Here is a 17,977-nt window from a genome sequence, read left to right on the forward strand (position 1 = left end):
GACCTAACTAGAAGGTCTAGCAAGTATTGAGGTGATAACGCATATGTAAAAATAGCTGGTTGGATATGTATAACAGTTTGAGATTATGGGCAATGCAGAACAAAATAGATAAATGACTGGCTAGGAGATGTGGACATTTTGCTGGAGGCGTGAGGCTCGCTTCCGGAGGACCTTGACCTCACTTGAGTGCCAGACATCGCAGGGGGAAGCTGCGCTCCGTGAGCTCCCGCCAGAAGGGAACCCCTAGTGATATATCTCGAAGAGAAGAGAAGTGTGCGGACGTACCAGCTGTGGAATCGAGCTGGGAACGTTGTGGTCTCAAGTCCTGGTCGACGAGCAGATATTAAATCGCCCAGAAGCATTATTGTGGGCTGTGTGGAGCGCCCTGACCAGACGCCGTCAGAGGAAAAGCGCCCTCGATCAGTTAATCTGTGGTAAGCACGATATACGCCAGTTCATAGTGATCGCTTGTAGTTTGGTCGTGTGCCCAGCGACAGTAGCAATGTTTATTTATAAGTTAGACATGTTTTAATAAGGCAGAAAGCCTGAAATAAGAGAGTGGAGAGGGAGGAACACGGAGCGACGTCCGCCCCCTCTGAGCGCTGGCGGACGACTGAGGGAGCCTGGCTCCGGATGGAGGAAGACCCTCCCAGCGAGTGAGGATCGCCGCCAGGCGAGGTGGAGTATGGACCCGCCCAAAACGGGGGAGTCCACTCTCACTGTATGTAGAGGACAGATAGAGGTTTGAGGCAAGCATATTGTGTGGTTATTTTTGTTTATGTGTTAAAGGGGAACATTTTATTGGAACGTCGATGGGTTGCAGGTTTGTCTTTGGGGAAGAAGTTGCTGAGAACTTCGAAGCCAGCAGATGATGTAGCTGATGAGACTCCAAGGTAGTGGAGCAGAGGACCTCGAGCTGTGAGGAGAAGCAGCAGTGAAGAGGAGTGTCACGTGCTTCTGTAGAGGTGGTGTAGCAGCCAAGAGAGCTGTGGAAGAACCTAACAGAAGGGTGAAGCACCGTAGTTGCACAAGGAAACTTCATGATAGCAGCCGGGAGGAGCTGCAGAGGATCCTGGTAGTGAAGCCCGGAAGAACCTAAGGATATTAGGGTTGTGAACTTCCAGAGGTGGAAGGGGAAGTTCTGGTGGATTACTTGTAGGGAGTTGATAGTGTTTGGTTGTCAGTAGCGTGCAAGACGCAGTGAGAGGTGAGTGACTGTTGGCATTCTTATGTCAAGGAGTTTTTATACTGAAGTTTAGAGTTGCAGTCGTAGGTTTGATTACCTACAGATGTATGTGCTCGAGGACTGACAGTGATCGATTAATCATTGTTGTGTATCAATGAACATTTATACTGATATATGTTATTGCATTCAAATGCTGGTTTTCTATATATACATTATCTTGCTGATAGTGCAACAGTGTATGTAGGCTTGACCAACTTGAGGAGGTTAATAGTATCAGGTGGTGAACCAGGAGATAGGATACCACTTGATAAGCTGATAATAGAGTTCTGATGGTGTTGGAGTGCAACCTGATTGTGATATTATAGAGTATAGGATACATTATTATTATATGTGTGTATGTATCGTGTATGTGCTTTGTCCAGTAAATGTGTCACAATTTGCTGGTGTTTGCCCTTGTCCTAGTGAGGCTTCCCAGGAAGTAGTGAAGAAGGAGAGAGAGAGAGAAAGAACCAAGAACCACTGCTGTGGACAGGGTAGGAGGTAATACTAATAAGTCATAGGGGATTGAGGAGATCATATCTCATAAGGAGAGAGTGGGGAGTCACAGCGGCTCGAGTGGGTGTGCGCACGTGACAACGAGGCTAAGTGTTGGAGCCGCATCCCCTAAACGTGTGACGCTGAGCCCCTCTCCAAGAGCCAGAAGCGCCAAGGGTGATCTCCTAGTTTAAGCACTCTGCCGAGTTGTGGGTTGGGTTGTCCATAGAGAAGGATCGACGACGACAACACCAACCAACCCATAGTCTATAATAATATATATATATATATATATGTATATATATGTCGTACCTAGTAGCCAGAACGCACTTCTCGGCCAACTATGCAAGGCCCGATTTGCCTAATAAGCCAAGTTTTCATGAATTAATTGTTTTTCGACTACCTAACCTACCTAACCTAACCTAACCTAACTTTTTTGGCTACCTAACCTAACCTAACCTATAAAGATAGGTTAGGTTAGGTTAGGTAGGGTTGGTTAGGTTCGGTCATATATCTACGTTAATTTTACCTCCAATAAAAAAAATTGACCTCATACATAATGAAATTGGTAGCTTTATCATTTCATAAGAAAAAAATTAGAGAAATTATATTAATTCAGGAAAACTTGGCTTATTAGGCAAATCGAGCCTTGCATAGTAGGCCGAGAAGTGCGTTCTGGCTACTAGGTACGACATATATATATATATATATATATATATATATATATATATATATATATATATATATATATATATATATATATATGTCGTACCTAATAGCCAGAATGCACTTCTCAGCCTATTATGCAAGGCCCGATTTGCCTAATAAGCCAAGTTTTCCTGAATTAATATATTTTCTCTAATTTTTTTCTTATGAAATGATAAAGCTACCCATTTCATTATGTATGAGGTTATTTTTTTTATTGGAGTTAAAATTAACGTAGATATATGACCGAACCTAACCAACCCTACCTAACCTAACCTAACCTAACCTAACCTAACCTAACCTTGCCTAACGCGGAGTCCTCGATAAGATGAAGCTGTAAGATCAGTCTGAAGTCCGGTAATGCACAGATACTCCTATAATCAGATGATAATGAAAACCAGCTTCAGGACACGACTTTAATAAGTCTCCTATCTCTGCCCGTCCTCTTGTGAGTGCTCCGCGCGCCACCTAGCGCCGGAACTTGTACACACTGCACACACACACTCTTACATGTGCACACACACACTCTTACATGTGCACACACGGACTCTTACATGTGCACACACACACACTTACATGTGCACACACGCACTCTTACATGTGCACACACGCACTCTTACATGTGCACACTCGCACTCTTACATGTGCACACACGCACTCTTACATGTGCACACACGCACTCTTACATGTGCACACACACACTCTTACATGTGCACACACACACTCTTACATGTGCACACACACACTCTTACATGTGCACACACGCACTCTTACATGTGCACACACGCACTCTTACATGTGCACACACGCACTCTTACATGTGCACACACGCACTCTTACATGTGCACACACACACTCTTACATGTGCACACACACACTCTTACATGTGCACACACGGACTCTTACATGTGCACACACGCACTCTTACATGTGCACACACACACTCTTACATGTGCACACACGCACTCTTACATGTGCACACACGCACTCTTACATGTGCACACACACACTCTTACATGTGCACACACGCACTCTTACATGTGCACACACGCACTCTTACATGTGCACACACGGACTCTTACATGTGCACACACGCACTCTTACATGTGCACACACACACTCTTACATGTGCACACACGCACTCTTACATGTGCACACACGCACTCTTACATGTGCACACACACACTCTTACATGTGCACACACGCACTCTTACATGTGCACACACGCACTCTTACATGTGCACACACGCATTCTTACATGTGCACACACGGACTCTTACATGTGCACACACGCACTCTTACATGTGCACACACACACTCTTACATGTGCACACACGCACTCTTACATGTGCACACACGCACTCTTACACGTGCACACACGCACTCTTACATGTGCACACACGCACTCTTACATGTGTACACACGGACTCTTACACGTGCACACACGCACACTCCTACACGTGCACACACGCACATTTATGAACTAAGACGACCTCTGGAGCGCTGGGTGAGGTGAGATGAGTGTTGATGGGGAAGATCTCGTCGTCCTCACTATCCGTACATCTGACAGTGACTTCATGCTAGGCACCAGGCCCTGCCTTGACATCACTGAAGACACCGGGCCGCCACTGACATCACTGGAGACACCGGGCCGCCACTGACATCACTGAAGACATCAGGCCGCCACTGACATCACTGGAGACACCAGACCGCCACTGACATCACTGGAGACACCAGACTGTCACTGACATCACTGGAGACACCAGACTGTCACTGACATCACTGGAGACACCAGACTGTCACTGACATCACTGGAGACACCAGACCACCACTGACATCACTGGAGACACCAGACCACCACTGACATCACTGAAGACACCAGAATGTCACTGACATCACTGGAGACACCAGACCGCCACTGACATCACTGGATACATCAGACCGCCACTGACATCACTGAAGACACCAGAATGTCACTGACATCACTGGAGACACCAGACCACCACTGACATCACTGGAGACACCAGACCACCACTGACATCACTGAAGACACCAGAATGTCACTGACATCACTGGAGACACCAGACCGCCACTGACATCACTGGAGACATCAGACCGCCACTGACATCACTGAAGACACCAGAATGTCACTGACATCACTGGAGACACCAGACCGCCACTGACATCACTGGAGACACCAGGCCGAAACTGACATCACTGGAGACACCAGACTGTCACTGACATCACTGGAGACACCAGAATGTCACTGACATCACTGGAGACACCACACCGCCACTGACATCACTGGAGACACCAGACCGCCACTGACATCACTGGAGACATCAGACCGCCACTGACACCACTGGAGACATCAGACCGCCACTGACATCACTGGAGACACCAGACCACCACTGACATCACTGGAGACATCAGACCACCACTGACATCACTGGAGACATCAGACCGCGCACTGACATCACTGGAGACACCAGACCACCACTGACATCACTGGAGACATCAGACCGCCACTGACATCACTGGAGACATCAGACCGCCACTGACATCACTGGAGACATCAGACCGCCACTGACATCACTGGAGACACCAGACCACCACTGACATCACTGGAGACATCAGACCGCCACTGACATCACTGGAGACACCAGACCACCACTGACATCACTGGAGACATCAGACCGCCACTGACATCACTGGAGACATCAGACCGCCACTGACATCACTGGAGACATCAGACCGCCACTGACATCACTGGAGACACCGGGCCGCCACTGACATCACTGGAGACACCGGGCCGCCACTGACATCACTGGAGACATCAGACCACTACTGACATCACTGGAGACACCAGACCGCCACTGACATCACTGGAGACACCAAGACCGCCACTGACATCACTGGAGACACCAAGACCACCACTGACATCACTGGATGTCAGTGGCGGTCTGACATATATAGCTACTTCCCCTCCTCGTCTAATATATCTATTACTGTGAAATAGTTTATATCCGTTTATTTGATATTCAGCTAATAGTTCTCTGTTTTCTACATTCATCCATGTTTCGGTAAGTGCAATAATATCTATTGTTTCTGTACAGACAATCGCATTTAAATCGTTTATTTTGTTTCTTAGACTCCTACTGTTCGTGTAATATTCCTTTAGTGTATTGGTATTTTGAGGCCCTTCTCTTTCCCTATTAATTTTGCCAATTTGTTTTCCCCACCAATACATACTTTTATTGCCTTCTTTCTCCATATCAATTCCCATACCACTATCTAGTAACAGTTTAAACCCAAACAAGCACCTCCAACCACAGGTTCCAACCAGTTGACAACAACACCACCTCAGCCCTAGAGAGATGCACACCATCCCGAGCATACATGTCGTTCCTTCCATAGTTATCAATGAATGATATTGCATTTAATTTGCAATATTTGTCCAGTCGGCAATTGACACCAAGTGCCCTTGACAACTATTCATTTCCAACTCCCTTTCTTGGAAGAATGCCACATACGATCTGGATTCCTCCCTTGCTCCTAACTAATTATATGACTGACTTAAACCTCTGCATCAGTTCTTCACTCCTAACTCCTCCAACATCATATCCACCGGCACTGATACAAATAATGGGTCTGTTCCCATTTAAAGCCATAATACCACTCATGTTGCTTACTATATCACAAATCCCTGCTCCTGGATAGCAAACCCTTAACCTGGTCTATCTCTGGTACAGAAAGTTTTATCCAAATACCTCACCTGGGAATCTCCCACAACCAAAATTCATTTTGCTACTTTTTTTACATTGTGAGCAGCTTGAGGGACCGGCGCTCCCTTCGTTGCCTTGACTTTCAAGCAAACTGCAGTCTCCCCGCAGCACTCGTCTTCCAGCACGGCAAGTGAATCGGAAGTCTTCAGGACAGCTGTAGGCGGCCTTGTCAGAGTCTTCTAAAGTCCCCTGTCCTTTGCGACACTCCAAGACGAAGCCTTTCTAATGCTGCTCTCCTTTGCTTCCCTTTGACGTTGTTTGTGACATCACTAGAGACATGATGAATGACGTCGCGTCACATGGCCTTGAGTCTACCAGCCTCTCAGGCAACGTTCCATTACCTGAATTATCCTTTGTTGTGTTGCTTTGTTGTCGTACCAACGCCAGAAGCCGCCATGACTCTGCAGAGAACAAACTTCTCTTGTTCCTCGATGTTCTATTGTTCCTCGATGTTCTATTGTTCCTTAGTGTTTTATTGTTATTCAATGTTCTATTGTCCGTCATTAACTTAATATTATGATTATGTTAGGCACTGCCCGCCAAACACACACCGAAACTACGACGTTGGTACAACGTTCGAACAAGTTTTAACACCTCCTAACCAGTTATAACAACCAATATAGCAAGTTGTAACAACGTTCTAATACGTCATAAACACGTTAAGCCAAGATGTAACAACTTTATTACAAGTTGTAACAAGCGGAAAATAGAGACAGTTTCGGTTTGTGTTTCCAGGGTGTGGCCTCTCGATCCTCAACTCACATATATCATGTAGCAAGTGAGAGTCTTGGCTTCGCTTAAGACTGTCAATATTGTTAAACAAATCACTTGTCGGAATGTTTTTGGTTTAACTACAAAAAGTGTATTAATCAATGTATGAACGAGTGTGTATGACAGTGGCAAAGAACTACAATTGTTTTCCAAAACGGCAGCAGCGGGATATGTTGTATACAAAGTCAGTAATGAGTGTAATTGGTGGGATGACGTTGTTGGTAGCGAAGACCAGTCCATGAGACCTGGCCGCCTCAGTCTTGATCAGTCTTACCTGGGGTGAGCACTGTGCTGCCGGCCTGAGCATTCTTACCTGGGGTGAGCACTGTGCTGCCGGCCTGAGCATTCTTACCTGGGGTGAGCACTGTGCTGCCGGCCTGAGCATTCTTACCTGGGGTGAGCACTGTGTGGCCGGCCTGAGCATTCTTACCTGGGGTGAGCACTGTGCTGCCGGCCTGAGCATTCTTACCTGAGACACTGTGCACCGTCTCTTTTTACACAAACGTCTTATAACTTATATATATATATATATATATATATATATATATATATATATATATATATATATATATATATATATATATATATATATATATATATATATATATATATATATATATATATATATATATATAAATATATATATATATATATATATATATATATATATTTATATTAATTAAAAAAAATCAGCTAAATATTATTCCTATGTAAGACTGTGTTAGTGTGCAATATTCTAAATATTCTCATCGCGAACGCTTCTAAACTTCACCGTTAAATTAAACGTGTAAAACACATATATTCATTTACAAATAATCTCTGTCGCAGCCTATAATGTCTCGTCATATTTGTAAACAGATTTTCTGTTTTTCAGCATCTACAATGATCTTGCATGGTATTTTGTCAGGACCTAATGCACATCATTCTTTAGCTGCAGAGTATGGGGTCGGCGTCATGTGTGGTGATGGTGGTGATGGTGATGGTGATGGTGATGATGGTGACGGGGCTCAAGGGCGTGAGTATGGACGCGGAGGCCACAGGCAGCCTCCCCCCACTAGAATATACGCGCAGGTCCGTCCTAGATCAAAAGGGCAAGTATGTTGTCATGTGGGCGCCAGGAGACAACCAAGTCATCTTCGAAGTTCAGGTCAGTTTGGTGTGTGTGTGTGTGTGTGTGTGTGTGTGTGTGTGTGTGTGTGTGTGTGTGTGTGTGTGTGTGTGTGTGTGTGTGTGTGTGTGTGTGTGTGTGTGTGTTTGTGTGTGTGTGTGTGTGTGTTTGTGTGTGTGTGTGTGTGTGTGTGTGTGTGTGTGTGTGTGTGTGTGTGTGTGTGTGTGTGTGTGTGTGTGTGTGTGTGTGTGTGTGTGTGTGTGTGTGTGTGTGTGTGTGTGTGTGTGTGTGTGTGTGTGTGTGTGTGTGTGTGTGTGTGTGTGTGTGTGTGTGTGTGTGTGTGTGTGTGTAATTACCAAAGTGCAATTACCTTAGTGTAGTTACAGGATGAGAGCTACGCTCGTGGTGTCCCATCTTCCCAGTACTCTTTGTCATATAACGTTTTGAAACTAATGACGGTTTTGGCCCCTTATCGTTTAACTTGTTCCAACCGTCTACCACTCTGTTTGCAAAAGTGATTTTTTTTTTTATTTCTCCGGCAGCTTTGTTTAGTTAGTGTAAATCTATGACCTCTTGTTCTTGAAGTTCCAGGTCTCAGGAATTCTTCCCTATCAATTTTATCGATTCCTGTTACTATTTTGTACGTAGTGATCATATCGCCTCTTTTTCTTCTATCTTCTAGTTTTGGCATATTTAATGCATCGAACTTCTCTTCATACTTCTTGTCCTTCAGCTCTAGGAGCCCCTTAGTGGCATGTCTTGCACCTTTTCCAGTTTGTTGATGTGCTTCTTAAAATATGGGCATCACACACCGCTGCATATTCTAGCTTTGGTCTAACAAAAGTGGTGAGAATATCTTTAGTGTTTCACCATCCAAGTATTTAAAAGCAATTCTCAAGTTAGAAAGCGTGGCATAGGCTCCTCGCACAACGTTCTTAATGTGGCTCTCAGGTACTAGTTTTCTATTTACAACCACCCCTATATCTCTTTCTTTATCATAATTATTTAAAAATTTCTCACGTAATTTATAGGTTGTGTGGGGTCAATGTTCTCCTATCCCACGTTCTATGTAGTGGTGCTACATATACTTATTTTGTCTAGGTCTTCTTGAAGGGCATGACAATCATCTAAGTTCTTATCCTTCCTATTATCTTAGCATCATCAGCAAACTTGTTCATATAATTCTGTATTCCACCGGTAATGTTCAAGTAGTCAATGGATATTACCGGTACAAGAACTGAACCCTGTGGTACTCCACTTGTGAAATTTCTCCAGTCCGATACACTGTCTCTGATTACTGCCCTCATTTTTCTATCAGTCAGAAAATTTTTCATCCATGTTAGAAGCTTACCTGTCACTCTTCCAATATGTTCCAGTTTCTAGAACAACCTCTTATGTGGAACTCTGTTGAAAGCCTTTTTTACGTCCAGATAGATGCAGTCAACCCAACCATATCTTTCCTGTAAAATCTCTGTGGCTTGATCATAGAAACTGAGTAAATTAGTTACACAGGATCTTCCAGATCAAAACCCCTACTGACTGTCTGATATTATATTGTTTTTCTCCAGGTGTTCTACCCATTTAGTTTTAATTATTTGTTTCCAATATTTTGACTGTTACTTTTGTCAATGATATTACTAGGCATCCATCAGTCTTAGGAGGCTATGTAGTTGCACTCTGGTTGTCGGCATGGAGTGGTCTCTCCAGGGTGCATAGCCAGGGTAGGTTTATACGGGGGAGAAGCTGTTACCCATGCAGCAGATCCCCCTTCTCCACGGCGCCGAAAGTCTCCAACAGAAAGGCAAACACAAATACGATTGGTTCCAGCGCCGTCGCAGAAACTGTCAGAACAACGTTGAAGGTAACAACGAATTGCCCTAGTGGATCCAGTTTGGCAATGATACAGATCTATAATTACGGGGGTCTTCCCTGCTGCCACTTTTGTAGATTAAAACTATGTTAGCCTTTTTCCACACATCTGCTACGACTCCAGTACACAGGGATGATTGTACTGTACACAGGATTGAACACAGGGATCCACTTCAACTGAAAAGTCAGTTGAAGTGGAATGCTGAGCTCAGGTGCATGTTGTCTCAGAACCCATGATAAAACTCCATCTGGCCCGAATGATTTGTTCTTACTTAGCTCCTTGAACATTTTTTTCACTTCGTCCCTAGACACCTCTATGTGCTCTATGTTGTTCTCTGCAATTCTTATTGTCTGGTTCTCTGAAGATTTAATTTTGTACAAACACACTTTGGAACTTTTCGTTGAATGTTTCACACATTTCATTTTGTGAATCTGTTTCCCATTTTCAACCTCGGAATATTATTCTTTACCTACAATTTGTTGTTTATGAATCTATAGAATAGATCTAATTCTGTTTTACATTTGTCTGCTATCCCTTTTTCAAAATTTCTTTCTGCCTCTCTCCTCTTTGCTATGTAGTTGTTTCTCGCATCTCTGTATCGCTGGTATGTTTTGGGGGTTTGGCCTCTTACTATATTGATTCCATTGTTGTGTCTTTTGGTCTCTGATCCTCTCACCATTTCTGTTGAACCAATCCTATTTCCTAGCTCTACATCTCTGCTTTGGTTTAAATTTGTTTGTGTCTTTATCATATATTTCAGAAAACTTGACATACATCTCATTTACTTCATTTCCTAACAGCAAGTCTTTCCAGTCAAATTCCGTAAAGAAATTTCAAAGATTCCCATAATGTCTTCCCCTGAAATCAGGTTTTTCAACTGCTTCAATATTATTTTCAATTCCAAATGTGTTAGGATAGGTTAGGTTTGGTTTGGTAGAATTGATGATAGACAAACACATCCAGATATTGGAAATAGTTATATGGACACAGTACTAGCTTTATGAAATGATCTTGGGAACTGGGCATGTTGTGCTAGAAACGGATGTCGGATATTGGAAATATACATTAAATTTAGATGGCATAAGTGAAAACTTGGGTAAAATGGGCTTTGGCTGTGCTATGGTACGAAACATTTGGGTATATATGGTGTAAATTTTCTTAAATTAGGTTGAATTTAGGAGGGATAGCTTAAATTTCATCAACTTTAATCAAATCTAGCTTTGGATATGCTAGGTTAGGTTAGGTAAGGTCATGTAAGGTAAGATGGAATAGGTGAAAACTTGGGTAAAATGGGCTTTGGTTTTGCTATGAAAAAACATTTTGGGTATATTTGGTGGAAATTGTCTCAAATTAGGATAAATTTAGGTGTGACAGCATAAATTTAACCAACTTTTATTCAAATCTAGCTTTGAATATGCTTGGTCAGGTTAGGTGAGGTTGTGTAGGGTAGGTTGGAATAGGTGAAAATGTGGGTAAAAATGGGGCTCTGCCTGTGCTATGATATAAAATATTTGGGATATATTTGGTGTAAATTGCCTTAAATGAGGTAGAATTTAGATGGGACAGCATAAATTTTGGCAACTGTAATCAAATTTAGCTTTGGATATGCTAGGTCAGGTTAGGTAAGGTTGTCTAGGGTAGGTTGGAATAGGTGAAAATTGAGGGTAAAAATGGGCTTTTGACTGTGCTATGATACAAAACATTTGGGTATATTTGGTGGAAATTGGCTCAAATTAGGTTGAATTTAGGTGGGAATAGCTTAAATTTTGCCAACTTTTATGTTGTGGAATTGTGTAGTTGTTTATTTAATGTATATGCACTAGTTATGTATCGTTCATATTTGTGCAAGTTGTGTATTAACTGTGCATATGTTGTAATTGTATTTGTGTGAATAGTGTATTTGTGATGGTTGTGTATTTACATATTTGGGCTTGTTATGTATTGTATGTATTTGTACTGGATATGTATTGACTGTATTTATGCAAATTGTGTAATAATTCTGAAAGATGTGTAATAATTGTGCAAGTTGTGTATTAATTGTGTATGTTGTGTAATTGTATATGAACGAATTGTTTATTTATACCTTTGAGTATTGATTGTCATTGTGCAAGTTGTGTAATTATATAGCAAGTTTGCTTGTATTAATTGTACAGAGATGTGTATTAATTACACAATTTTGCAATAATTGTCCATGTTTTATAATCGTTTTGTGCAAATAGTGTATTTATGCAAGTTGTGTTTTTAATTTGCTGAAGTGGAACTAGTGCAACTGTATTTTTTGTGCGAATTGTGTATTAGTGTAAGTTCTGTATATGTTATCTGAAAAATAGATTTTTATGTGCAAGTGTGAAAGTTTATTTGGTTTATGAGACAATGTGTGTGTATTTTGTGGGTTTATGAGACAATGTGTGTGTATTTTGTGGGTTTATGAGACAATGTGTGTGTATTTTGTGGGTTTATGAGACAATGTGTGTGTATTTTGTGAAAATTATGTTTATGGAATTGAGTAATTTTAGTGAAAGCACTTTTTGATTGTGAGCGTATATGTATTTTGCTATATTTATGCAATGGGATATATTTGGTGTAAATTCACCAAATTCATTTACTTTGTGTAAATGTTATACTTTGAGTGTATATGCAATATTTGTGTAAATGGTATATTTTGTAGGCAACTGACATATTTTGTATGTAAATGACATATTTTGTCTATAAATGGCATATTTTGTGTGTAAATAATATATTTTGTGCCTGAAATGTCATATCTGGTGTGTAAATGTTGTATTTTCTGTGAAAATGGAATATTTACGTGGAAATGATTTGTGCTCAAATGCTATATTGAGTGTAAATGTGCACGTGTTTTTACTGTTTGTTTTTTGTGTGTGTGTGTATATCTTTAGTGTAAGTACAAGTGTTGCATTTTGTGTGAATGATGTTATATTAATATATTTTTGTATGCCTTATCACAACCTTAGCTTTTTATTAATAATTACTAATGTATTTATTTCAATGGGACATATACACCTTGGTTTATCAATTTGAATAGTATGTAGGTGGGTATTTAATTATATTCTACACTTGCTGGAATAATATGAATGCCTTGCTGATTGGTATGCATTAGTATGAATTAACGGTATAAATAATTAAGATTACTTGGGGTGAATGAGCTGTAGGGTTACTGAAATCTTATTCTTAATACATTTCAGGGATTCATATGGCATAAATTACATCTGATTAATGGTGCAATGGTGGCAAAACAGGCTATTGTCTACATGTATGAGTTGTGGAGTATGTGTATGTATGTATGTATGTATGTATGTATGTATGTATGTATGTATGTATGTATGTATGTATGTATGTATGTATGTATGTATGTATGTATGTACTCACCTAGTTGTGCTTGCGGGGGTTGAGCTCTGGCTCTTTGGTCCCGCCTCTCAACTGACAATTAACAGGTGTACAGGTTCCTGAGCCTATTGGGCTCTATCATATCTACACTTGAAACTGTGTATGGAGTCAGCCTCCACCACATCACTTCCTAATGCATTCCATTTGTCAACCACTCTGACACTAAAAAAAGTTCTTTCTAATATCTCTGTGGCTCATTTGGGCACTCAGTTTCCACCTGTGTCCCCTAGTGCGTGTGCCACTTGTGTTAAACAGCCTGTCTTTATCAACCCTGTCGATTCCCTTGAGGATCTTGAATGTGGTGATCATGTCCCCCCTAACTCTTCTGTCTTCCAACGAAGTGAGGTTTAATTCCCGTAGTCTCTCCTCGTAGCTCATACCTCTCAGTTCGGGTACTAGTCTGGTGGCAAACCTTTGAACCTTTTCCATTTTAGTCTTATGCTTGACTAGATATGGACTCCATGCTGGTGCCGCATACTCCAGGATTGGTCTGACATATGTGGTAAATAATGTTCTGAAAGATTCCTTACACAAGTTTCTAAAGGCCGTTCTTATATTAGCCAACCTGGCATATGCTGCTGCTGTTATCCTCTTGATATGAGCTTCAGGGGACAGGTCTGGCGTGATATCAACCCCCAGGTCTTTCTCTCTCTCTCTGACTCTTGAAGTATTTCATCTCCCAAGTGATACTTTTCCATCTGGTCTCCTGCTTCCTACCCCTATCTTCATTACATTACATTTGCTTGAATTAAACTCTAACAGCCATTTGTTCGACCATTCCTGCAGCTTGTCCAGGTCTTCTTGAAGCCTCAAGCTGTCCTCCTCTGTCTTAATCCTTCTCATAATTTTGGCGTCGTCAGCAAACATTGAGAGGAATGAGTCTATACTCTCTGGGAGATCATTTACGTATATCAGAAACAGGATAGGTCCAAGTATGTATGTATGTATGTATGTATGTATGTATGTATGTATGTATGTATGTATGTATGTATGTAATGTATGTATGTATGTATGTATGTATGTATGTATGTATGTATGTATGTATGTATGTATGTAATGTATGTATGTATGTATGTATGTATGTATGTATGTATGTATGTATGTATGTATGTATGTATGTATGTGTGTATGTATGTGTGACTGTTGATTTAGAAACAAGTTATCTGTAGATTGGTGTTAGCTTTGTGTAGCAAGATTGGGATTTTCGAGGTCTTGGAATGATTAACCTATGAATATACTGGCTAGGATTGAGCTGAGTTGGTAGATGGATGAATTACAGTAAGACATTTTGGCAGCTATTTGATGGATGTGAGGACAGCTGACCTGCTATGCTGCCAGACGTACGATTCAGATGAATTTGGGTACGACATTTAGGTAGCTATTTTAGTTTTGAATTTATCACTGTATAATGAATGATTAAAGTTGCGGGCGACTAAAATGTATATTCTTATGTCTATGAAGAAGTTAGGTTAGGTTGGGGATGGATAGTTTAGCCATTTTTTTAATAATAACATTTAATATACTACATAAATAAGTAGGATGCCAAGGCCTCATTGCGCATCTTGTGACGTCACTCACAGTTGAAAAGTCAGGTCGCTGTAAACCTGTCGCACATCTATGTGTTAATGAGAGACAATAGTTCTTACAAGAACGGCTTTTGTGATGTCATGCATCGCTAAGACAATGGATCTTATCACCGTAGAATAATTGGTTTTTGTTTGTTTCTTATAGCTTAGGTTAGGTTAGGTTAGGTTAGGATGGTTTGGTAAGGTCGATGAATTGAATAACAAAAAAATATGCGCAATGAGCGAAAATACGAGTGGACACAAGGCATCATGATGTAGCCGGTGATGACACAGCGAACAGTTGAGCTATTGAGAGATTAAAGGTATGTGCTAATGAGTGGCTGGGTCCCTCCTTGGAACTGCTAGTGTCATGGGAGACTAAAAGCAATGTAGCCTATTGGTGGATCAAACCGCATTGGGTATGATGACGTGTTGAGAACATCAGAATGAAGGTAACTGTACAAGGCCTATTTTTGAACATACGAAGCAGTTTCTACTCAATCTAGTTCATACATATGTACACTGTATGAGTATTTAGATTGGATATATGATACAGTGAGGTGATTTTTTGAGGATTAATGAGACATACATGACATTAGCAGGTGTGCATACATGGGTGTTGAGGAATAAATGAAAATGTCTGAGTGATTTTGTAGTTTGTTTGGGGAAAATTATATAATAACATATATTTTCATGCACTTAGAAACTTCAACAGGGAGTCAGTAGTGTTCCTATGCCTGATTTTTTATGTTATTTTAAAACTGTCGCATGTGAGATTCATATTAGTTCTTGCTCTGTGTTGCTCCCCTTCTTTCATACGAATGGGTAGGGGATTTCAACCATTCCTATGCTCAACAAACGATCCTTGAAGAAAGATTGGCAAAGCTTAAATTACATTCTCTAGAAAGGCAAAGAATTAGGGGGTGACATGATAGAGGTGTGCAAGTGGATGATTGGACATAACAAACGGGATTATCAATAGACTATTAAAAGTATAAACACAAGACAGAACACGAAAACAATGGGCATAAATTGGATAAGTTTAGATTTAGAAAAAGACCTCTGTAAATACTGGTTTGGTAACAAAGCGTGAACGCTGACCAAAGTGAGATACATGTTAGTTCATACTCTGCTCCCCTTATTTCATACGAATGGGAGATAGTGGATTTCATCCATTCCTACGTTCAATAAACGATCTTTTGGTTGATCTCTATACATATAACAGCTTCCAGATACGTAATTAGTCGGTCAATTACCCTAACGTCTATTGTGGGAAAGTTACTTGAATCGATAATTGCAAATACAATTCGTCTTCATCTTGAAAAACATAAATAAATAAATGAGTCGCAACATGGTTTTACAAATGGCCGTTCATGTTTAACAAATTTGCTATCTTATTATTCCAGCATAGTTGAGGCAGTTGATAGTGGTAAGTATTGAGATGTTGTGTACCTTGACTTTAGAAAAGCTTTTGATACAGTGCCACATGAAAGACTGGTTAAAAAGATAGAGGCTCATGGTATTGGGGGTGCTATATTAAGTTGGATTAGGGCATGGCTATTCCAAAGGAAACAGAAAGTTAGTATAAATGGGATTAAGTCAGAGTGGGATAATGTTGTAAGTGAAGTGCCTCAAGGCTCTGTCCTGGGACCTCTGTTGTTTATAATATAATATATATAAATGATTTAGATTCAGGTTTGAGTAGCAACATTTGCAAATTTGCCGATGATACAAAACTCGGTATGTCAATTAACACGGAAGAAGACTCACTATCACTTCATGTTGATCTAAATAGTGTTTTGAGATGGTCAATAGATTGGCAGATGCAGTTTAAAGCTGATAAATGTAAAGTTTTGAGGCTAGGTAATGATGAAAGAGTTACAAGATACGAGCTAGATGGTGTTGAGATTGCGAAGTTGGATTGCAAAAGGAATCTGAGAGTTATGATTAGTAAGAATTTAAAACCAAAGGATCAATGCATGAATGTTCGTAATAAGGCAAATAGGACACTGGGATTTATTAATCGAAGGGTTAGTAACAAGACACCTGGTGTTGTTCTTCAGCTATATCTTATTCTGGTAAGGCCCCATTTAGATTATGCAGTTCAGTTTTGATCGCCATACTATGGAATGGATATAAATACACTTGAATGTGTCCAGCGTAGATGGACACAGTTAATTCCCCAAATTAGAAGTCTTTCATATGAAGAAAGATTAACAAAGCTTAAATTGCATTCACTGGAAAGGCGAAGAGTTAGGGGTGACATGATAGAGTTTTACAAGTGCATAAATGGACATAACAAAGGGGATATTAATTGGGTATTAAAAGTATCAACACATGACAGAACACAAAACAATGGGTATAAATTGGATAAGTATAGATTTAGGAAAAACTTGGATAAATTCGGTAACAGGGTTGTTGATTTGTTGAACCAATTACCGCGTAACGTGGTGGAGGTGGGATCCTTCAATTGTTTCAAGCGAGGGTTGGACATGTATATGAGTGGGATTGAGTGGTTATAAATAGGAGCTGCCTCGTATGGGCCTTCTGCAGTTACCTTTATTCTTATGTTCTTATGTAAGGGGGGATAAATAGGTCCTTCTGAATATTAATGGAGTGTTATTATTGAAAGGGGATATTAATAGAGAATAGATCTACTGCAGTTCATCTAATAGTACTAATTGATGCTTTGGTTAACATAGATTAGAAGTAAATAGGAGATCCTGCAAAAGGCCTTCTGCAATTTCATTTCTTATGTTCAATATACGATCTTATCTATAAAATGAACTTTGAAAATGGGAAACATTAAGGAAATGGGTTTGTATATCCTATTACAGAAAAATGACTTATTCAGATGAGATGAAGATTGACTGACGTCATTGACTATTAGCGATGTCTGTGTAGGGTCACCGAGGTAACCAAATTTAAGTACGACAGAAGGCGGCCTTTTAATCCCCTTGACATAAATATCGAAAATGGGAATAAATATTTCATATCAGAAAACGGTCTTATACAGGAAGATGTAGATTGTCTTACGTCACTGACCAG

At 40.6% G+C, this 17,977-nt stretch overlaps 1 protein-coding gene across 1 annotated transcript in view; it reads left to right on the forward strand.

Annotated features, from left to right (window-relative positions):
• Positions 1-7,252: 7,252 nt before the first annotated feature.
• Positions 7,253-17,977, forward strand: part of LOC138355210 (DBH-like monooxygenase protein 1) — a 42,033-nt gene continuing 31,308 nt past the window's right edge. Inside the window, exons 1-2 of the mRNA XM_069310064.1 lie at positions 7,253-7,416; positions 7,913-8,128. Coding sequence (XP_069166165.1) covers positions 7,922-8,128 — 207 coding nt within the window. The 5' untranslated portion in view covers positions 7,253-7,416; positions 7,913-7,921. The remainder of the gene's footprint in view (positions 7,417-7,912; positions 8,129-17,977) is intronic.

This window comes from Procambarus clarkii, chromosome 66 (genome assembly GCF_040958095.1).
Source record: "Procambarus clarkii isolate CNS0578487 chromosome 66, FALCON_Pclarkii_2.0, whole genome shotgun sequence".
In the NCBI taxonomy this organism is placed as follows: Eukaryota; Metazoa; Arthropoda; class Malacostraca; order Decapoda; family Cambaridae; genus Procambarus; species Procambarus clarkii.